The sequence below is a fragment of the Cetorhinus maximus genome, chromosome 15 (assembly GCF_964194155.1).
Source record: "Cetorhinus maximus chromosome 15, sCetMax3.hap1.1, whole genome shotgun sequence".
Lineage (NCBI taxonomy): Eukaryota > Metazoa > Chordata > Chondrichthyes > Lamniformes > Cetorhinidae > Cetorhinus > Cetorhinus maximus.
In genome coordinates this window covers 70513688-70538191 of record NC_135893.1, presented here as the reverse complement: position 1 = coordinate 70538191, position 24504 = coordinate 70513688, and the positions used below count along the sequence as shown (strand labels likewise).

General features: G+C 42.2%; 1 protein-coding gene across 1 annotated transcript in view; it reads left to right on the top strand.

Moving 5' to 3' along the window:
* The window catches only part of LOC144690792 (actin-related protein 2/3 complex subunit 1A-B), a 62240-nt gene that overhangs the window by 904 nt on the left and 36832 nt on the right, over positions 1 to 24504 (top strand). Inside the window, exon 2 of the mRNA XM_078558610.1 lies at positions 19644 to 19743. Within this exon, the coding sequence (XP_078414736.1) occupies positions 19680 to 19743 (64 nt within the window). The 5' untranslated portion in view covers positions 19644 to 19679. The remainder of the gene's footprint in view (positions 1 to 19643; positions 19744 to 24504) is intronic.

Below are 24504 nucleotides of genomic sequence, written 5' to 3'. Positions count from 1 at the left end.
AGGAAACCCTGCTTGCATACCTGGCAAAGGATTTGACCAGATTGCTGATGCTCCTCAGAAAGCTATTAGGTGTCTATCCTTTGTCAGCTAGACAGCAGAGTTCTGCGTTATTTTCTTTTGTCCAAGCACTACAATGTAAAGCTTGAAAAGGAACTAATGTGGAAACTTTTAACCATCTGTGAAGGTTCTTTATAAATTCATTCACGTTTTGTATATGAGGCTTTGCCACAGGGTTATTATGTAATGGTCAAATGAAATTTTTTACCCAACATCCGTCTAAATTTAGATGTGCCAAGAAAGAGAATGTTTAGCCTTTCAGTACAAGAGTGAAGCAGTTGTGGGTTAGCCAGTGCTCATGATGGGAACAAATTGATACGGTGAATTTAGATTATTGTATTAGTCAGAGAAATGACCAGTTCTTGTAGTGTGGTTGAGGGATATATGCTGGCTAAGACACTGGAAGAATACCCCTTCTCCTCTTTGAGATAGATGGGGCCTCAGTTTAATCTTACCTGAAAGACAGTACTATGAGCCATGCAGCACTCCCTCAGTAATTGTGTTCAAGTTCCTGTTGTAGGGCTTGAATCCATTACCCCGTGTTGTGAGTATACCACTGCGTTAAACAAATAGATTTTTAAATCATTATGCATTTTTTCTGTGGACTCAGGAAACTTTGCAATTATATACTTAAGATGCAACAATACATACTTTAGAGAAATTTCAATAATGTTCACACTGCATAAAAATGAATGGAGAAGCTTCCATCAAAGGCTTCTTCCAGAGAAGTCTGATATCTTTTTGAATTTAGAATTGAGGTTAACTGTGTCTGAAATGCCTATTATTACAGAAGGTTGTATTTTACATTGGTTTTGGAACGGCTGTTTGCTTTGTGAGTTTGAAGTTGCATTGTACCAACCTCTGATGTTTTCAGTGTAATGAGACTTGAGTCATTTGGTTGAAGTCTGAATAGGGTGGGGAATAATAAGATAAGAGAGAAGGAATGTAAAGTGTTCCTGTCAAAGATAAGAATCGCAACAAAAATGAGTTGCTTGCGACTGCAGGCTAAAATGCTTTGCAAAATTATTTTCTTCAAGTTTTGAAAATACTCAATTGCAGTTTGCACTTGTTTTCATGTTTTCTCCAAGAGCTAGGAAAATCACAAGTTGTACCGTTTAATTCGGTTTAGTCGACTTCTATGCGTTGACATGTTGTATGCTCCATGGTCATTGAATTGAAACTGACTGTTCAGTGCAGAATTGAGGGAGTGTTGCATTAACAGAGGTGTGATGAACCAAGGCCCAACCCTCCTGTAAAGATCCCATGGATATGTTAATTGCATATAAATTGTGTTTAATTGTGGGCATTAACAGGGAATTCACGAGGAGGTTGCTCTGCCTCTCTTCTGTGGCTATGCCCATGCCCAGGTGCCTGCTGGTACGCCTCAGGCCATCTGGCTCTGATGGGCATCCTCAGGCCTCAGAATGTTACTTTAAAATGATTAACTAATCTTCCTTTAAATTTTTTTTTGTTACACCATATTAGTGGTGCCTCTTTCAGAAGGGGTTCTTAGTTCCACAATACATAAGTGTATGCTTGTAATGTTAAACGCTTATCGAAATTGCGTAAAAATTGTCCCTAGTTTTATCCTTTGCCAACTGGCTTTCTGGAATATAACATAGTGGCAGGGAATGTTGCTTCAAAGTGAAGATTGAAACCTTTTTAAAAATTCAGACCGAAAATTACAATCCTAGTGACTATTGTGAAAAATGGCAGATAATAAATGTCATCTGTTGGGGTATGATTACTCTCCAATAGTTATACAGCATTAATCTTCACATGTCTGCTGACACCGCCCAGGCTACCTCACCACTGCCTCTCCCGACTCCTCCACTGTTGCTAAATTATCAGGTTGCTTATCTGACGTCCAGTGCTGGGTGAGCAGAAATTTCTTCCAATTAAATATCGGGAACACTGAAGCCGTTGTTTTCTGTCCCCCAGTCCAAACTTGTTCCGAGCTACCAACTCCATCCCTCTCCCTGGCAACAGTCTGAGATTAAATCAGCCTGTTTGCAACCTTGATATCATATTTGACCATGAAATGAGCTTCCTGCCTCATTCGCACCTCCACTAAGAACTCCTTTTTTCACTTTTGCAACATGCCTGACTTCGTCCCGTCTTAGCTGAAACCCTCGATCATGCATTTGTTACCTCTAGACTTGACTATTCCAACACGCTTCTTGCTGGTCTCCTACATTCTACCCACTGTAAACTTAGTCATCCAAAACTCTACTGCCTGTGTCTCAACTCACATCAAGTCCTGTTCACCTATCACTCCTGTGATGCTGACCTACATTGGCTCCTGGTCAAGCAATGTCTTGCTTTTAAAGTTCTAATCTTTGTTTTCAAATCCCTCCATAGCCTCGCCCCTCCTTATCTCTGTAACCTCTTCACTCCACAACGTTGAGATTTCTGCATTTTGAGATTTCTGATTTTAATTGCTCCACCATTGTTGGCAGTGCCTTCAGTAGCCTACATATGAATTAGGAGCAGGAGTATACCTCTCCGCGTCTCTACCTCACTTACCTCCCTTAAGACACTCCTTAAAACTCACCTCTCTGGCTGATTTTTTGGTAACCTGACCTAATGTCTCATGTGGCTTGTCTTATGTTTTATTTTATAATGCTTGTGTGAAGCATACATATGAAAATTAATGCTGTATAACTGTCAGAGAATGATCATACCACAACAGTTAACATTATTTTCTGCCATTTTTCACAATGGCCACTAGGATTTTAGTTTTCGGTCTGAATTTTTTAGTTTTCAATCTTCACCTTGTGATGCTTTATTCTTGGAGCATGAACAATATGAACAGTGAAAGAATCAAGTGGATATGTGACTATGGGTTATGTCCCAACCAAAATAGAAACAAAATATGGTCTTGGCAATGTCATTTCCTACAAGAAGTAAAATCCGAAATATAGTATTATGTGAGATGGATGCCCGTGAGGTGAATGATGAAGTTCCAAACCTCTAGGGTTCTTGGATGAAATCCTCAAGAAAGATGATCTGTTAAATGCTTATGAAGCATGGTCAAATTTTGATAGGTTTTGGAAATCAGATGGTCCTTCCATGGAAAAATATATCATGGATTTTAACAGATTGTATAAAATATTGACTTAATTTAATTTGGGATTCCTGGATTAGTTCTAGGATTTAACTCACTGAATTGTGCCAAGGCCCCTCTCCTGGACAGACTGCTGGTTCTAACTAGTGTTCGTTCTTGAAGATCAATAACTTTTTTTAGATCAAATGTCTGCTGCCTTGAAAAAATTCCTGTGGAAGCAGCCAATACCTTCAGCTTTCATGGAGCAAATGGAGCATTCTGCAGCATCACAGGATAGAGGACACAAGAATTGCTGAGTTTCGAAATGGACCAGATATTGGATGCAGGCAACAATATGATAAGATTAAAGACGAGCAGAATGAGGATGCAAGGATCTTTAGCAGATTTATCTATTGCAGCAGAAGACAGAATTGGAACAGCAATAATAGGCAGATGAATCCCAGGAATGCCCAAAGAGCAGTTGGTACTTCAGTTGTGACTCAAAGTGCCATTCTGCAGTAAACTGCTCAAAGTGGAGAAGCAGGCTCCTAGAAGTGACGCATGACCAAAATAATTCTAATGAAGATAGTGGAGATAATGGCGTATCTGAACAAATTATGCTGATCACAAGGAGTTTTAGTCCTGTGATAAATGTGTTCGTCATGAACACCTTTAACTTTGCAGTACTAGATGGCCTTGCATTTAAACGGTATTTGGATCAGCAAAGTGTTGATTTCCTAAGTAGTGAGGATTAACGCAAGGCTAAGGCATATAAAAATAATATTTGCTTTAGGTTTGATGTAGTCTCTAGTGCGATGCTGAGTAAATCTACTATGAAGAAGGCACAAATGAAACTTGACATGAGTATGATAAGGCAATTATTTCTGAAAAGTCGGTGGATGTGCAGTTTACCCATCCAGGACATTTTTGTGTCCGCTTAGCAAGACCTGATGTTTCTCGTCCAGTGTTAGACAAGTATTAATGGAACCAAGTGATAAGAATCAAAAAGAAACATTGTCTTAAAGATGCATAGACAATTTGCTCACCCTCCTCATCAAAAGTTAAAATTCCTGCTAAAAGATGCAAGTGTGGTTGAAGAAATCTATACAAGGCTAATAGAAGAGATTAGTGAGAAGTGTGAAATCTGTAAAGGTGTTGGACACTGACATGTCCTGTTGTAAACCTTTCATTGGCATGTGGCTTTAGGAGATAGTTGTCACCGATCTAAAAGATATGGGAACAAATAAATATTTGCATTTTACATTTTGTAAACTTGACAACCAGATTTAGTCTTTCTACAATAATACATAGTAAAGACAAAAGGGTTATTATGGGCAAAATCATGGATAAATGCATAGAGGCTGGACTTGGACTACCAACAAAGTTTCTGACAAATAATGAAGGTGAATTTGGTAATGATGAGTTCAGAGAATTGAAAATATGAACATCATAGTCATAAATATTGCAGCTGAAAGTTCTTTCAGCAGTGGACTTTGTGACAGGAATTATGCAGTGATCGATAAAATTCTGCATAAAATTTTAGCTGTTCACCCAGGCTGTAAGTTGACAATTGCTTTGGCATGGGCATTCGTGCAAAGAACTCACACTGGGTGGTATAGTCCTTATTGATTGGTCTTTGAGCAAAATCGCACATTTCTGTGCTGTATGTCGCTCTTGATCCAGAAGGCAGCACAATCAATGTTTTCTGTATATTTGAATGCCTTGCATGCAAGGTGATGGGTTTTCATCAAGGTTGAGGTCTCTGAGAAAATTCAGAGTGCACTGAGGCATTGTATAAGACCATCAGAGAATTTAACTCAGATTTGGTGTATTACAAAACAGGGGATTGTAGGGAATGGAAAGGCCCTGGTGAGGTAATAGGTCCTGATGATAAGAGATTCCTTGTCAAACATGGCAAACAGTCGAGGTTCATTTCACGCTGAAATGGAATTAATTACAAACTCTGACTCTGAACAGCATTTGAGGCACCTTGCACCTCAAATGTACATGTTTTGTGATGAAGGTTTCGAGGAACAGAATACAGCAGATCAAGGGCTAGATAGTGGTAATGTGAGTGATCGTGACACATGAAAGAGCTGCCATATCCGAAAGACCAAGTCTCAAGGGTAGGTACTCAGGTGACATATATTCCAGATGGTACTAGTGGATAGAGGGATGCGATACTTGTGGGATGTACAGGAAAAGCTACTGGCAAGTTTAAATATTAGTTGAAGATTGGTCAAGAAGTGAGGTCCATTGATGAGCAGAATGGTGAAAGTGTAAAGTAAGAAAGCGCAGTGCAAGTAATGAAAATGGGTCCAGAATTGGCTCTTGTCAAAAAAAAATCACGTACTGAAGTAGTATCCTCCAGTAATGCAAGAGAATGATTTCACAGTATTAGTTCTGACAAACATAAAAGTGCAAGGAGAGGCTTTCGATCTTGAACAGATTAGGCAATAAATAAAGGCTTCAGAACAAAGCTAGAAACAGAAGTCCTCATGATCATGAAGCTTTGGTGGCTGTTGACAAACTTAAGGATAAATTAATAAGAGGCAAAAAAAGGAATTAGCTTGGAGTTCTGAAGTACCAGATAAAGGGCAACCAGCTTTATCATATAGGTGGATTTGTACAGGAAATGTCATTGTAGATTTGACAAAAAGCTATTGCTGGGAATTTTGCAGAGTGATTGGATAATACGGATGTTAGAGTGGACTCACCCACAGCTGGAAAAGTAATCTTGAAAACCTTTTTGGCCACATATTCATGAGTGTGTAGATCAATCAATGTAAAAGCTGTATTTCTGCAGTGTGATACTTTTTGAGAAATAAGCGTTTCTGCAACATCCCAAAGAGGCATCAGAAAAGCTAAACAAATACATCAATGACCTAAATGGTGCTTTCAGGGTATGTTATTTTTCAGTAAGACCTATTTTTCTGAAAATGGGTTGTGTTCAACTAAAAGCAGATGTCACAATGTTTTATCATAAGGAAAACTTCCAAGAGTCTTCACCCTGCATACTAATTTCTTATGGGCTGGTACAGTGGAATTTGAGAAATTGACTATTAATAAGGTTGGAGCAAAATGTAAAATTGGGAGTCAATCTTATGGGACTTTTAAATGTATTGGTTTCGATATTCAGCAGAGTATGCCTGCACTAACTTTAAATCAACAATCCTATTTGGAGAGTTACTCCCATTCCAGTTAATTGTACTAGGTCCTCGTAGAGAGTTGAGGTTATATCTAAAGAGGAGACAGAGAATTGTAAAGGGTGATTGGTCAATTGAATTGATTGGTCACTCGGGCTAGACCAACTATTCGTTTTAGTGTGTTGGACTTGAGTAGTACAATGAAACATCCTAAAGTCTAGAATGTTTTAATGACAAAAAAAGCAGTAAAGAATTAAATCTGGAGAAATGTTTACTTAAGTACTCACTCTTAGGTGACCCAAAGACCATACAACTGGTCATTTTAAAAAATGCTTCACATATTAATCTTCCCAAAGGGATTTCTAGTGCAGCTTGTTTCATATTTCTTATGAGTGAAAATGGGAAATGTTGTCCTATAGTTTGGGAAGCTAACAAAATAAGGGTTGTTAAAAAATACTTTGCCTACTGAAATACTGACTCTTGTGGAGGCAGTGGTATTGGATTCTATTTCTTAAAATTTTAAGTGAGATTCTGGACATTGGACATACTAAACTTAGTATACCCATTTAATGCTGTATATATAAATGCTCATTTTGGGATAAATGTGCAACCTACGAAAAATGAGAGCAAGAAAAAGTTACGAATTGAACTTTCTGGCTTGAAACAAATGCTGGAGAGAAAAGAAATCTCAAATTAAATGGGTGGCTGTAAGTCATCAACTATCTGTACATGCATTTCTTTTTGTGTAACAAATAAATGAAGGGTCCTAAAAGAAGGGGCATTTTTCAATGTAATGCTTTATAGTGCATATGGAGGTTTTTGATTTAATTTTTTATGAAATTTTTGGTTATACATATAAAGTCTATTTTTTATTTAAAGGGATAGAAGGGAATCTGTTAATTTTACGTAAATCGTGTTTAACTGCATGCAGGTGGTGCTCATAACTGGGGATTCACTGTGCCCCTATAAGTAGACAAAGACTGAAACTGGTTGTTGAATTAGGGAGTGTATGCTTGTAATATGAAACTCTGGTAAATAAATGCTTGTAAAATTGTGTAGAATACTGGCTCCAGTTCTATCCTTCACCAACTGGCTTTCTGGAATATAGTGAGCATATTTGAAGATCTAGAAGTTCTAATGGTATCCTAGTCAACGTTCACCAAAGTAGATTAACTAGTGATTCATCTCATTGCTTTCTGTAGGATTGTGTTGCTTGCAAACTGCGCCTTTATTAACTAAAACAATAGTGACTGCACTGTAGAAGTAATTCATTGGCTGTAAAGCACTTTGGGACACCCGGAGGGTGTGAAAAGCACTGTACAAATTCAAATTCCTTCTTTCCCACGCTTGTCTATAAGCTTAGACAAAAATAATATTGTCATTTATGCCTCAAGACTTTTAATCAGCTGAAAACATTAGTTAATTTTAATTATCCTGTCACGAGTCCATTAGCTAAGTCCTTTTAATGCTCTTGACCTCACCATTCAAGTCCTGCTGCACAGAATCATTTTTATGTACTTGAAAAAACAATATTCTGAAATATGTTTTTCAGCCTTAAGTAGTCACGGTTGATGTAATATGTGATAATATACCAATAGGATGCTGGATGAATTCCACTACTTTGAATCCTTTTATGTAAAGGGTAATAGTTACCAACAAAAGGCTGGAATTTTGGAAAGAGCAACATTGTAGATTGCAATTAATCCTATCATTTTTCTAGAAATGTCAAATTCTATATCAGGATACTGGGTTTATCTTTGTTTCAGTCTCTATCAGTAAAGTTTTATGGGTAAGTGAAATTTTTATACCGTCTCCTTGGACTGTGGAAAGCATCCAACAGTACGATTTTAGATTTTGCCCTACCATATTTGATTTCATGCTCCGTAAGAGCATTTTGAACTATAGAACTGTTTGTGGGAGAGGGGAGCAATTACAGGCGAATGAATTAAACTGCATTTATTTTGCACTTATCATTCAATATTGAAACCTACTGGTAATTTCTTTTTCTCCATTACCTATATATGTTACTAAGCACACTATGGTAATGCACAACATAAGTGAATGGGTGAAGTCCATTGGACCTGTCTGGTCCATTAACTTCCTCTTTGTAGCACACAATGTTTTAGTTATTTAAAAGTTCAAAGTGAAACCTTCTACAAATAATATTGTATTCCTGATTAAAAGAGACAGGAAGCAGAGTGTTAGATCAATATTTAAATCCGGCTGACTGCACATTCAAAGAGCACCAGTATTATTTTTTTTAAAATGCTGACTGTAATTCAATGACAAACGGTGCCATAGCATTTCCACTCAGGATGGCACTAACTTCTAGTGATGCGCTTCAGCTTTTCACTGTCATTCCTGTTAACCTGTGCTCCAGAGAAATTAGTTTATGTGAAAGTGAGATATTGTATTCTTTGGATCACTATGGTAGTTAAAACCAGAGCCCATTCACGGGCAATAAAACCACAGTGATGCTCATTCAGTGATTTTATGCACTACTGGTGTTTGACAATGCTTCTTTTAAAGTGCCTCACAAAGTCATTTCTTAAATTAAGAATTAAGCTTTTGCATTGTAAGACAATGGAAATATATACACACATGCAAATATATGTAGTCTAGCCTTTAATTATCCTTGTGTTCATTTTTAGCACTGAATTCACCATGCTATATTACTGAATTAAAATGATAATTCAGATTAATCTATTTTAGTTCCAAGAACGTTTTGCGCAAAGAATAACTTTTAGTCGTCAGCAAGCGAACTCTAGTTGTTACTACTTTGATCGAAGTTTTCATGATATTAAGGTGAACAGACAGGGCACATAGGACCATTTCAACTGGTTAGAGAATCACGGGCTAAGGTACGTAGTCTAAATATTAAAGCCAGACCTATCATAAGTGAAATTAGGAAAGACTACAACGTATAAAGGGTGGTATTATTAAATATACCATATACTCGTGTAAAAGTTGAATTCTTGAGACAATTTTTTCAGCCAAAAGTCATGTGGTCGACTTTTACTTGGGTAACGTTTTCAAGGGGTTGAACTGCGTGCTTGAATTGGGTCACACTGAACGGACAAGGTGACCTCTAGTGGCTAGAAAGCCTGAGGCATTGTCGGATTAATTTAAGTAGTTTTCAACCCATTATAAAAGGGAGTTGCAGTCTGTTAAATAAATTTTTCAAACCAAATCCTATGCTCAATATTCGTATTCATGTACTGCTGCAGAAAAAACCAAGCCTGTAATTGCATTTCTACTGCATAGAAATGTATTTATGAAAATAGCTTTGCTACAGTTTGAGTGATATATCAGTGAGTCCACCTTCTACTCTTGCACAATGCGAAGTTCCAGATAATATTCTCTCTCTTTAAAAATAAAATAAAGCAGTATTTATAGCCTCAGCTAGTTACCATCACTGTATTTATCTCTATATAACTTTTATGACAGCTAGGATTTATTTTTTGCTATCGTAACTCACATGGAGAAGTATTAGGTTGGTTTAACTCTTGCATTCCAATTGCACCTCAAGCATTTAAAGCAATGGTTTCTCTCTCCCCAACCCCACATAGAGTCATAGACTCTATCCTCTGTCACATACCCATTAGTTCTGACATTTTTTGGTTTTGATTCCTGAAAATCTAGGGTCAATGTTTACACAAGGTATAAGAAAAGGTATGATTTTTTTAGGCCAGAAATCATGAGATTCGCTTTAACATAAGATTGACTTTTACACAGGTAGATATGGACCTCAACAATGGACCAGCCACAATACCCTAGGGTAGTCAGTTCCACAAGAACATAAATTAGGTGCAGGAATAGGCCATTTGGCCTCTTGAGCCTGCTCCACCATTCGATAAGATCATGGTTGATCTAATTGTGGCCTCAACTCCACTTCTCTGCCTGCTCCACTTAGCCCTTGACTCCCTTATTGATCAAAAACCTGTCTAACTCAGCCTTGAATATATTCAATGACCCAGCTCCACTGTTTTCTGGGGAAGCGAATCCCACAGACTAACGACCCTCGAGACCCTGTTATCTCGGTCTTAAATGGGAGAACCCTAATTTTTAAACTATGTCCCCTAGTTTTAAACTTTCCCCACAAGGGGAAACATCCTCCCAATGTTCACCCTGCCAAATCCCTCAGAATCGTTTATGATTCACAAAGATTCACAACCCTCTGAGTGAAGACATTTCTCCTCACCTCAATCTTGAATGATCCTAAGACTGTGCCTCCATGCTTTAGATTCCACTGCTAGGGAAACAACCTCTCAGTGTCTACTCTGTAAAGCCCCTTCAGAATCATGTTTCAGTGAGATCACCTATCATTCTTTTAAAGCCCAGAGAGTATAAACCCAATTTACTCAGCCTCTCATATCTCAGGAACCAATCTAGTGAACCTCCGCTGTACTTCCTCCAAGGCAAATCTATCCTTCCTTTGATATGGAGACCAAAACTAATTGTAGGTCTCCCCGAACAAAACCCAGTAAAATTTGTACTAAAACATCCTTATTCTTGCACTAAAATCTTCTTGCAAAGAAAACCATTTTTTAATTCATTCATGGGATGTGGGCATCGCTGGCTATACCAGCATTTATTGCCCATCTCTAATTGCCCTTGAGAAGGTGGTGGTGAGCTGCCGCCTTGAACCACTGCAGCCCATGTGGTGTAGGTACACCCACAGTGTACTCTCGATGTGAAGGCTCCACAAGGACTGTGCAATGGTCACTCCTACTGGTACTGTCATGGACAGATACATTTGTGGCAGGCAGGTTGGTGAGGATGAGGTCAAGTGTGTTTTTCCTTTTTGGTTCCCTCACCCCATGCCACAGACCCAGTCTAGCAGCTATGTCCTTCAGGACTAGGCCAGCTCGGTCTGTAGTGGTGCTACCAAGCCACTCTTGGTGTTGGACTTTGAAGTCCCCCACCTTGAGTACATTCTGTGCCCATGTCACCCTCAATGCTTCTTCCTCCGAGTGATGTTTAATATGGAGGAGTACTGATTCATCAGCTGAGGGTGGGGGAGAGGGGGTGGCGGGAATTGCAGTATGTGGTAATCAGCAGGAGGTTTCCTTGCCCACATTTGACCTGGTGACATGAAACTTCATGGGGTCCGGACTCAATGTTGAGGACTCCCAGGGCAACTCCCTGCCAACTGTATACCACTGTGCTGCCACCTCTGCTGGGTCTGTCCTGCCAGTGGGACAGGACATACCCAGGGATGGTGATGATGGTGTCTCGGACGTTATCTGTAAGATATAATTCCATGAGTGACTGTCAGGCAGTTGCTTGACTAGCCCCAGATGTTAGTAAGGAGGACTTTTCAGAGTCGACAGGGCTGAGTTTGCCATTGCCATTTCCGGTGATTAGGTCGATGCGGGTGGTCCATCCGCTTTCGTTCCTTTTAGACTTTTTAGCGGTTTGATATAGCTGAGAGGGCATTTAAGAGTCAACCACAGTGCTGTGAGTTTGTAGTCACATGTAGACCAGACGAGCTAAGGACAGCCGATTTCCTTCCCTAAAGGGCATTTGTGAACCAGCTGGGTTTTTACAACTGACAATAGTTTCATGATCATTGTTAGACTTTTAATTCCAGATTTTTCTGAATTTTTTTGAATTCAAATTTCACCATCTGCTTGGTGGGATTTGAATCCAAGTCCCGAGAGCCATTACCCCTGGGCCTCTGGATTACTCGTCCGGTGACTATATACCACTATGCCGCTGCCTCATACTATTTGCCTTATAAATTGCTTGCTGTTTCTGCATGCCAACGTTGTATTCCTTTGACGAGTACATCCAAGTCACTCTCTTAACATCAACATTTAGAAGTTTCACGCCTTTTGAAAAATATTCTACTCTTCTATTCTTACTAGCAAAGTGAATAATCTCATACTGTCCCTTTATTATACTCCATCTGCCATCTTGTTGGCCACTCACTTAACCTGTTTATATTTCTGCAGCCTCTTTGCGTCCTCATGACTTACATTCCCACTTAGCTTTGTATGGTCAGCAAATGTAGATACATTACACTCAGTCTTTTCGTCTGTCATTAATATAGATTGCAGATAGCTGAAGTCTCAGCACTGATCCTTGCAGCGCTTCACTCGTTACAGCTGCCAACTTGAAAATGCCCCGCTTATCCCTAATTTCTGCTTCCTGTATGATACCCAGTTCTCCATTCATGCTAATATATTACCCCCAACTCATGGGCACTTATCTTGAACATTTACCTTTTGTGTGGCACGTTATCGAATGCCTTTTGGAATTCCAAGTGTGTAATGTCTTTAGGTTCCCCTTTATCTATCCTATTATCTACATCCTCAAAAGTTCTAACAAATTTGTCGAACACCATTTCCCTTTCATAAAACCTCATGTTGACTTTGTCTGATCATGTATGATTTTCCAAATGTGCTGTTAAGACTTTCTTAATAATAGATTCCAGCACTTTCTTAACAACTGATATCAAGTTAACTGTCCTATAATTCCCCGTTTTCTCTCTCCACCTTCTTTCTTGAACACCAGTGTCACATTTGCTAACTTCCAATCTGCTGTGACCATTCTAAAATTCAGGGAATTTTGCAAAATCATAACCAGCACATCCACTATCTCTGCAGCTGCTGCTTTTAGCACCCTAAGGTGCTAAAGGGGACTTGTCATCTTTTGGTCCCCTAAGTTTGTCCAATATTTTTTCTCTGCTACTATTCAGAATCACAGAGTGCAGAAGAAGCCCATCGAGTCTGCACCGACACGTGAGAAACACCTGACCTACCTACCTAATCCCATTTACCAGTACTTGGCCCATAGCCTTGAATGTTATGATGTGCCAAGTGCTCATCCAGGTACTTTTTAAAGGATGTGAGGCAACCCGCCTCCTCCACCCTCCCAGTTCCTCATTAGCCCCTTGGTTACCCTTTATTTCTGTAATTTGCATCTTCTAATGTGAAGTCAAATACAAAATATTTGTTCAATATCTCTGCCATTTCCTCATAATTTTTCCTGGCTCTGCCTCTAAGGAACCAGCATTTAGTTTAGCTACTCCTTTTTATATACACATAAAGGTCCAGCAGTCAGTTTTTATACTCTTTGTTAGTTTACTCTCATTCTATTTTTTACCTTATCAACTTTTTGGTAGTCCTTTAATTTCTAAAACACTCCCAATCCCTAAATTCACTCTAAACTGTGCACCTGTGTGGCCACGCACTTGATTGTTAACACTGCTCCTATGGTATTTGGAGAATATTCTGCTGCTCTACTAATCGATGCTTTGTGAAGCCATGATTAAATGTATGGCTGGATTTCCAGTGGTGCTTGATCCTGCTTGATGCAGCTGGCCAGGCCACGTAGCAAAAGCTGATTAGTTGACAGAGAGAGAGCATGCTCTGGTAGCAGGAGATGCAGAGAAGGACCTGCCATTTTAAGAATTGGATTTGTCTGACTGCTGCGAACCATTGAGTTGTTTCTGAGAGACCGTGAGCTCTGTTGGCACAAATATTTGTTTGAGGTACTGTTATCCCAGGAGGGATGCAGCTGCTTACATTGGCTGGTAAGGAACCAGTGGGATTGGGAACATGAGGATTTCCGGAATCAGCTGTACTCAGGAGAGGCGGTGAGCGCCGGGGTTCAGGAGGGAGGCAGCAAGCATGAGAGTTTGAAAGGAAGTGGCAAGTAGGGAGAGGCAGCGAGTGAGATGGTTCGGGAGGGAAGTGGTGATTCGGAAACGAGGGGTGGCAAGTGAGAGAGCTCATGAGGGAAGTAGCAAATCTGGCTTGGGAGAGGCGGCAAGTGAATGGGTTTGGGGGAGAAGTTTTTATTCTTTCATGGGATGTGGGCATCGCTGGCTGGGCCAGCATTTGTTGCCCATCCCCAATTGCCCTTGAGCTGAGTGGCTTGCTTGGCCATTTCAAGAGAGCAATTAAGAGTCAACCACATTGCTGTGGGCGTAGAGTAACATGTAGGCCAGACCAGATAAGGCAGATTTCCTTCCCTAAAGGACAATAGTGAACCAGATGGGTTTTTACGACAATCGATGATGGTTTCATGGTCACCATTACTGAGACTAGCTTTTCAATTCCAGATGTATATTTATTGAATTTAAATTCTCCCAGCTGCCATGGTGAGATTCCAACCCGTGTTTCCAGAGAAATAGCCTGGGCCTCTGGATTACCAGTTGAGTGACCTTACCATTACTCACCCATCTCCCCCAGAAGAGGCGAGCCCAGATCGGGAGAGGCAACTGAGCGAAAAGGTTCGGGAGGGCAGCAGCAAGTCAAGAGAGGCAGCGAGCAAGGGGGTTCAGGAGGGCAGTGTTGAGTCATAAGAGGTGAACAAGAGGGTTCAGGAGGGCAGCAGTGAGTTGAGAGAGGCACCGAGCACGAGGGTTCGAGAGGGCAGCAGCGAGTGTGAGGGTTTGGGAGGACAGCGGTGCGTGCGAGGATTCGGGAGAGGCAGTGCGCGCGAGGATTCGGGAGAGGCGGTGAGCGCGAGGATTCGGGAGAGGCGGTGAGCGCGAGGGTTCGGGCGAGGCGGTGAGCGCGAGGGTTCGGGCGAGGCGGTGAGCGCGAGGGTTCGGGCGAGGCGGTGAGCGCGAGGGTTCGGGCGAGGCGGTGAGCGCGAGGGTTCGGGCGAGGCGGTGAGCGTGAGGGTTCGGGAGGGCAAGAGTACTAGGGAAAGAATCAGAACCCATTCTTTCCACACCACTCTTTCAGCCATTTGTTTAATTCTCGAATCTGCTTGACCCTATGCCAATTGGCATGTGGCTCAGGTGACACCTTTGAGATTCTTTGTTTTAATTTGGACCCTAATTCCTCAAAGTCTCAGCAGAGCATCATCCCTAGTTCTACTGATGTCGTCGTTCCTATGTTAACCATGAAAACTGGATCCTCCCCTTCCCAATCCAAGTTTGAGTCCAGCCACGACGGGATGTCTTTAACCCTGGACACGGGCAGGCAATACAACCTTTTGAACTCCCAGTCATGGCTGCAGAGAACAGCATCTATCCCCCTGACTATACTGTCCCCTATCACTACGTATTTCTTTTCACCTTTCCCACATGCCCTCCCCCCACCGACTCCTTTGAATGGGTTCTTGCACTATGAAGCTGTGGTTGGTTTGCAGTAGCCCTTGTTCTCATCCAAACAGGTAGCAAGTATTTCGTATCTGTTGGCCAAAGGCAAGGGCCGAGACTCCTCCATCACTACAAGCTGGATCCTCATACCAGCCTGCTCAGAGTCATACCCTCCTGACCATTGACCATCTCTAAAGTTCTGCTAAACCTAAGGGGTGTGACTGCCTCCTGAATGTTCAGGTCACTCTCCCTTTCCATACCCCACTATCTGCAGCTCGAATTCCAGTTCCGAAATCAAGCCAAAGTTACTCAAGCTGCCGACACTTGTCTCAGAGGTGTTGTTTGAGATTGCAATGCTTACAAAAACACTCAAGTTGCAATTATGGCACATCACATGTCCTACATCGTGCCTAATCTTATTTATTGATTTGATTAGTTAAATAATCACTAATTTAGTGAAGTAATAACTAGTAAGTTGCTGTCGCTAGCTTAGAGACGACAAAACACTTTCCAGCTACTGGAGGTAAGACAAAAAAGAATAAAAAGCAGCACCTCCTTCATCCTCTGCACCAATTTCCCGCTTGTACCAAATTTCCAATTTAGCACTCTGTTCCTAATCTCTCTACTTCACATTCCATGCCTGAGCAAATACTGTCTACTTATATTGTTGATATCAGATCAGTTGAAAATTTTAAATCTGAGATTAATAGATTTTTATAAACCAAAGAGATATGGGGCAAAGGCCCCATATAAAGTTAGGTTGCAGATCAACCATGATGCCTTTGAACAGAACAGGCTCAAGGGGCTAAATGGCCTACTCCATTCCTGTGTATGTTTTCCTTTGTAGACTTTATGCAAAAGCATTTCATATGAATCTGTGATTTCACAGGGTGTGTTTTTTTAATCAAGACCACAAACTGCGCACGCGCATACACATATCAACTGCAGTGAATAATTACACTAGTGACAACACAAGTTTTTATTCCTTCAGTTACTTGTATGTTAGTGTGGCTCATTTATTGGAGTAGGAAGAAAGAATTGAGTGGGTTTTATTTGTGATGTACTGTTGTCAATCCTCAGATTCAACATCTGGAAATGTCATTTTAAAGTTATTTCTGCATGAATGTATTAGGAGTATTTCAATTAACCTTTTATTTGTAGCTAAGCACAAAATAACCAGCCAGCTCCAGTCGGCAAAAAGCAAACTCTTGAAATTCTTATGAGTGGAATTGTTAATCCTAGCTAGCTAGCAGAATGAGAGATTTTTTTTTTTGGTTTTGGTAATCAGCATTTCAGTCAGCTTTTTAAATGAAATTCAGTGCCAAATGTGTCTATATCCCAGTGCTGAGATTCAATTTGTCACCAACAATCCTAACATGTTCTGATGCTGTAAGCAAAGAATTAACTTTGGTGACTGGTATGTAGAATATTTTAAGGTATTCAACAGTGAAGAATGTCCATTGTTCCAAATTCTTGAAGGTTCTGTAATGGTAGTTATGAAAGACTTAGTAATGGTTCATAACAATCAGCAATAACATTTGAGCCATAATGTACTTGCAATACAAAAGCAGTTGCTCGAATTTGGCATCTCAAATGAAAGATGTTCTGTTACCCAGGCAACCTTAAACCTCCTGTACCATCTGTCATTAATAAGGTAATAAGAAGCCTGTTTCTCTTGAATTAATGTATTTTGTTAGGGCTTGTGTTGAATTTCATAAAATCAGCTTAAGTGGCAATTTTTTATTTTATTCTTTCACGGGATGTGGCATCGCTGGCTGGACCAATATTTGTTGCCCATCACTAATTGCCCTTGAGAACCGCTGCAGTTCGTGTGGTGTAGGTACACCCACTGTGCTGTTAGGAAGAGAGTTCCAGGATTTTGACTTGGTGACAGTGAGCAAACGGCGATATATTTCCAAGTCAGGGTGGTGTGTGCTTGGAGGGGAACTTGCAGGTGGTGGCGTTCCCATGCATCTGTTCCCTTGTACTTCTAGGTGGTGAAGGTTGCGGGTTTGGAAGATACAGTCGAAGGAGCCTTGGTGATTTGCTGCAGTGCACCTTGTAAATGGTACGCACTGCTGACACTGAGTTGATGGTGGAGCAAGTAGATGTTGAAGGTGCTGGCGGACAGGGTGCCAACCAAGTGGGCCGCTTTGTCCTGGATGGTGTCAAGCTTCTTGAGTGTTGTTGGAGCTGCACGCATCCAGGCAAGTGGCGAGTATTCCATCACGCTCCTGACCTGTGCCTTGTAGATGGTGGACAGGCTTTGGGAAGTCGGGAGGTGAGTTACTCGCCACGGATTCCCAACCTCTGACCTGTTCTTTTAGCTACAGTATATATATGGCTAGTCCAGTTTAGTTTCTGGTCAATAGTTACTCCCAAGATGTTGAAAGTGCAGGATTCAGTGATATAGTGATATCTCAAGTAAGTTTATTTTACTTTTGGAACTTTTGAAAGGTTACTTAATTGAGGAACCGGAACCGGGTGTGGTGAAATTGCCACACACTCTAAGACACCTTTTTACAAATATTTGGCTACATCGTGTCCTTACTAATCATTAATGATACCTTGCTTCTGTAAATAAATTCGTAACCTTGCTGCCACAGTTCTTTTTTGGCAAGAAGTTTATTTTTTGTCACCAACTTCAGTTGAACTTTGGATAACTCAACTGCACACTGGTGGCTACTGCTGAGGTAGTTTGTTCCCACATACATAATACACAGTCTGCATTATACCTTTTCTGAGAAATATAGGAAAACTTGGTCCTATCATTTGCTTAAATGTGTAACAATCGGTATCTTGTTTCTTTGGACTAAAATATATTTGAGTCACAGCTAAGCAGTGCAAGCAGAATGGAATCCATGATGATCAAAATTGAGGACAAAATGTGAGCTCTGATTCGGAGAGTGAAATGTTGCTAATTGCAGCTACCTAATTATATTTAATATTGAACACATGGCAACTTCTGCATAGGTTTAATGATTGAGACCAGCAGCCTCAGTTTTGCAGGAGGTTGTTCAGGAAGGAATTTATTGAAGACCAATATATCATGTAAGGTTTCATTTGAGTTGTCAGCTTACAAAACAAATATAAGTTAAGTGATTAACTATTGTTATTCTGCACCCATGCTGACTGGAAGAGTGTAGTGAGTTCTCACATTCCATTACAATAGTGTTCAATGACCTTCATTAAACTCGACTTGTCCCTCAGTCAGCTATACAGGAGATTGGTGCACTCAGTCAAACGGCACAAAATAGAAACAGCTTTTCATGATTTCTTGTTCCACACACTGGTTCTCAATGTGTGAAACAGACTACCTGCAGAGACAGTGGAGATAGATAGTGTTGATCAACTTGAGAGGGAATGCATTATGTTTTTGTGAAAAAAGTCATTGTGGAACATAAGTAGAGCTATTATTCAAACTTTGGGACCAGAGAGAGATGACAGTGGTCTTTACCAGACTCCTACGTTCCTGTGCTTGTGTGTAAATTGTTGACAACTAGTGATCAAAGACATTTTAGTGTTCAAAAGAAACATGGTTCAGTTGTTTGTTATTCATTCAGACTGTAAAGGTGTTTATGGCTGATTGCGCTGGAACAATTCAAGTGCAGATGGTAACTATTCCAGAGTACCCACCCTGTGAACATATTGATTAGAACACGGGTTCGTGCCAGCAGTTTTCCAAGTGATGTGATTTCAATCTTGGTTTAAGAATTTTGATAAAGGTGTAGGTATAGGCTAGATGCACCTCACTAATGAATATCTTTTGTTCCCCTTTGGTTATTTAGATGTATTACTAGAGGCATTAGAGCAGATCAGCTGCCTATTAATTTCAGCTAGAGATTAGAAAGAAAGACTTGCATTTACATAGTGCCTTACTTGACCTCAAAGTCCCAAAGTGCTTTACAGTCAATAAAGTACTTATGGAGTATAGTAACTATTGTAATATAGGAATAATGTATAATGAATAATGTATTTCATGAGAAAATCATAAAGACTAAGGGTTGCCTTCACCAAAAACACAACTAATGTCTATGTATTCAGAAAAAAGGTTAATGCTATGGTTTTCATGTAACGTGAAGTGCTGTGATAAAATTTGCTTTATTTTTTAAAAGCCTGTTCCTTTATGATTGGTACTTGTCATCTGGGTTCAACAGTAGCTAACATCTTATACAGAATGTGTGATGGCCTTCCTTTCAGTAATTTGGTGTGATTACTTAAGATAATACTATTGTCTTAATATTTTTGACATGAGCAGCATTAGTTTCTTTGACTAGGTATGTGTGTGAAACGCTGATTGAAATGTTATTTCACTCTTCATAAAATCTTACAGGTTCAGTGACAGTCATACGGAAGTTTTGACACTAGAATGTCTCGCCATCAATTCTTGTTTGAACCAATCACATGCCATGCCTGGAATCAAGATCGGACACGTAAGTTATATTTTGGGATGCCCTTCTAAGCAGACATTAATAAACAACCTTTAAGGAAAAATGGAAAGATTGTGGTTATGCTATTAGTTTGGTGTTTTTACGTTGGAGGCAATTTTACACCAATACTTGTTCACAGGGGCCTGATATCTTTTTGTCATAAAGTCACAGAGGTCTACAGCACAGAAAAAGGCCCTTCGGCCATCAAGTCTGCACCAATCAAACAAGTACCTATTCTAAAACAAAATAAAAACAGAATTACCTGGAAAAACTCAGCAAGTCTGGCAGCATCGGCGGAGAAGAAATCAGTCAACGTTTCGAGCCCTCATGGCCCTTCAGCAGAACTGAAGCATAGTTTCAACAAGGGAGAAATATAAATTGGTTTAAGGTGGGTGGGGGGGAAGAGACACATTGAGGGTGTGGTGTGAGCAGATAATCAAAAGATGTCAGAGACAAAAGGGTCAAAGAGGTGTTGAAGGTGGTGGTCTTTGTCTGAGAAAAGTGCTAATTAAGAATGCAAGACAGGATATTCAAAGTACAGCTCTAGTGGGGGTGGGGTGGAAAGACTAAAGGTTTTAGTTTTAGATTTAAAAATAATGGAAATAGGTGGGGAAAGAAGAATCTATATAAATTATTGAGAAAAAAAAGGCGGGTGGGGGAGGGAAAGAAACGGGGTGGGGATGGGGGGAGGGGGAGTTTAAGATCTAAAGTTGTTGAATTCAATATTCAGCCCAGAAGGCTGTAAAGTGCCTAGTCGGAAGATGAGGTGCTGTTCCTCCAGTTTGCGTTGGGCTTCACTGGAACAATGCAGCAAGCCAAGGACAGACATGTGGGCAAGAGAACAGGGTGGAGTGTTAAAATGGCAAGCGACAGGGAGGTTTGGGTCTTTCTTGCGGACAGACCGCAGGTGTTCCGCAAAACGGTCGCCCAGTTTGCGTTTGGTCTCTCCAATGTAGAGGAGACCGCATTGGGAGCAACGAATGCAGTAGACTAAGTTAGGGGAAATGCAAGTGAAATGCTGCTTCACTTGAAAGGAGTGTTTGGGCCCTTGGACGGTGAGGAGAGAGGAAGTGAAGGGGCAGGTGTTGCATCTTCTGCGTGGGCATGGGGAGGTGCCATAAGTGGGGGTTGAGGAGTAGGGGGTGATGGAGGAGTGGACCAGGGTGTCCCGGAGGGAACGATCCCTACGGAATGCTGTCAAGGGGGGTGAAGGGAAGATGTGTTTGGTGGTGGCATCATGCTGGAGTTGGCGGAAATGGCGGAGGATGATCCTTTGAATGCGGAGGCTGGTGGGGTGATAAGTGAGGACAAGGGGGACCCTATCATGTTTCTGGGAAGGAGGAGAAGGCGTGAGGGAGGATGCGCGGGATATGGGCCGGACACGGTTGAGGGCCCTGTCAACGACCGTGGATGGAAAACCTCGGTTAAGGAAGAAGGAGGACATGTCCGAGGAGCTGTTTTTGAAGGTAGCGTCATCAGAACAGATGCGACGGAGGCGAAGGAACTGAGAGAATGGGATGGAGTCTTTACAGGAAGCGGGGTGTGAGGAGCTGTAGTCGAGGTAGCTGTGGGAGTCGGTAGGCTTGTAATGGATATTGGTGGACAGTCTATCATCAGAAATTGAGACAGAGAGGTCAAGGAAGGGAAGAGAAGTGTCAGAGATGGACCATGTGAAGATGATGGAGGGGTGGAGATTGGAAGCAAAATTAATAAATTTTTCCAGGTCCCGACGAGAGCATGAAGCAGCACCGAAGTAATCATCGATGTACCGGAGAAAGAGTTGTGGGAGGGGGCCGGAGTAGGACTGGAACAAGGAATGTTCCACATACCCCATAAAGAGACAGGCATAGCTGGGGCCCATGCGGGTACCCATAGCCACACCTTTTATTTGGAGGAAGTGAGAGGAGTTAAAGGAGAAATTGTTCAGTGTGAGAACAAGTTCAGCCAGACGGAGGAGAGTAGTGGTGGATGGGGATTGTTGGGGCCTCTGTTCAAGGAAGAAGCTAAGGGCCCTCAGACCATCCTGGTGGGGGATGGAGGTGTAGAGGGATTGGACATCCATGGTGAAGAGGAAGCGGTTGGGGCCAGGGAACTGGAAATTGTTGATGTGACGTAAGGTGTCAGAGGAATCACGGATGTAGGTGGGAAGGGACTGGACAAGGGGAGAGAGAAGGGAGTCAAGATAACGAGAAATGAGTTCCGTGGGGCAGGAACAGGCTGACACGATCGGTCTGCCAGGACAGTTCTGTTTGTGGATTTTGGGTAGGAGGTAGAAGCGGGCCGTCCGAGGTTGGGCGACTATCAAGTTGGAAGCTCTGGGAGGAAGATCTCCAGAGGAGATGAGGTCAGTGACAGTCCTGGAAACAATGGCTTGATGTTCTGTGGTGGGGTCATGGTCCAGGGAGAGGTAGGAGGAAACGTCTGCGAGTTGACGCTCAGCCTCCGCGAGGTAGAGGTCAATGCGCCAGACAACAACAGTACCACCCTTGTCAGCGGGTTTGATGACAATGTTGGGGTTGGACCTGAGAGAACGGAGTGCAGTGAGTTCAGAGAGAGACAGATTAGAATGGGTGAGAGGAGCAGAGAAATTGAGACGGCTAATGTCACGCCGACAGTTCTCAATGAAAAGATCAAGAGAAGGTAAGAATCCAGAGGGAGGGGTCCAAGTGGAGGGAGAATATTGGAGGTGGGTAAAAGGATCCGTTGAACGGGGAGAGGACTCCTGCCCAAAGAAGTGAGCACGGAGACGAAGACGGCGGAAGAAGAGTTCAGCATCATGCCGAGCCCGAAATTCATTGAGATGAGGGCGTAAGGGTATGAAACTAAGTCCTTTGCTGAGCACTGAACGTTCAGCATCGGAGAGGGGAAGGTCAGGGGGTATAGTGAATACGCGGCTGGGGCTGGGATTGGAAGATGGGGTGAGGACGGAGGGACAAGCAGGGGTGGAGGGTCCCCGATGGGTGTTGGAGTCGATGAGTTGTTGGAGCTTGCGTTCCTTAGCACTTGAGAGAAAGAGAAAAAGTTTCTTGTTGAGGCGACGGATGAGGCGAAGAATAAAATGAAACTGGGGGCACGCGCAGCTTTGAAAAAGGGTGCGGCGGTGCTGCTGGAGGGAGAGGTCAAGTGTGTTCATATGGCGGCGCATGGCACTGAGTGTGGATCTCAGAATGCGACGGGAACAGCAGTCCGAGAAACGTTTTATGTCCCGGAGATACCTGTAATCCTGGGTGGGTTCGAAACAAGAGGGATGGAATTTCAGTTGAAATCCACGTGGGGTGAGTCGGAGACGGAGACAGTCACTGAGAAAGGAGATATGGCTGTGAAAGCGGGTTTTAGTAAACACCTTGTCAAACACCAGGAGAGAAATGGAAAGCAATGAAGGTGAGCAGGGCAGAAGAGACAGTCGGAAATCCTGTCGGAGGACAGAACCATACTTCTTCCAAGAGGGCATTTTTTTGAAGAGAGGTGGCAGTCAATCAAACACAAAGATAAAAACAAAAAGCTAAAAGCTACTGCGGATGCTGGAAATCCAAAACAAAATAAAAACAGAATTACCTGGAAAAACTCAGCAAGTCTGGCAGCATCGGCGGAGAAGAAATCAGTCAACGTTTCGAGCCCTCATGGCCCTTCAGCAGAACTGAAGCATAGTTTCAACAAGGGAGAAATATAAATTGGTTTAAGGTGGGTGGGGGGGAAGAGACACATTGAGGGTGTGGTGTGAGCAGATAATCAAAAGATGTCAGAGACAAAAGGGTCAAAGAGGTGTTGAAGGTGGTGGTCTTTGTCTGAGAAAAGTGCTAATTAAGAATGCAAGACAGGATATTCAAAGTACAGCTCTAGTGGGGGTGGGGTGGAAAGACTGAAGGTTTTAGTTTTAGATTTAAAAATAATGGAAATAGGTGGGGAAAGAAGAATCTATATAAATTATTGAAAAAAAAGGGCGGGTGGGGGAGGGAAAGAAACGGGGTGGGGATGGGGGGAGGGGGAGTTTAAGATCTAAAGTTGTTGAATTCAATATTCAGCCCAGAAGGCTGTAAAGTGCCTAGTCGGAAGATGAGGTGCTGTTCCTCCAGTTTGCGTTGGGCTTCACTGGAACAATGCAGCAAGCCAAGGACAGACATGTGGGCAAGAGAACAGGGTGGAGTGTTAAAATGGCAAGCGACAGGGAGGTTTGGGTCTTTCTTGCGGACAGACCGCAGGTGTTCCGCAAAACGGTCGCCCAGTTTGCGTTTGGTCTCTCCAATGTAGAGGAGACCACATTGGGAGCAACGAATGCAGTAGACTAAGTTAGGGGAAATGCAAGTGAAATGCTGCTTCACTTGAAAGGAGTGTTTGGGCCCTTGGACGGTGAGGAGAGAGGAAGTGAAGGGGCAGGTGTTGCATCTTCTGCGTGGGCATGGGGAGGTGCCATAAGTGGGGGTTGAGGAGTAGGGGGTGATGGAGGAGTGGACCAGGGTGTCCCGGAGGGAACGATCCCTACGGAATGCTGTCAAGGGGGGTGAAGGGAAGATGTGTTTGGTGGTGGCATCATGCTGGAGTTGGCGGAAATGGCGGAGGATGATCCTTTGAATGCGGAGGCTGGTGGGGTGATAAGTGAGGACAAGGGGGACCCTATCATGTTTCTGGGAAGGAGGAGAAGGCGTGAGGGAGGATGCGCGGGATATGGGCCGGACACGGTTGAGGGCCCTGTCAACGACCGTGGATGGAAAACCTCGGTTAAGGAAGAAGGAGGACATGTCCGAGGAGCTGTTTTTGAAGGTAGCG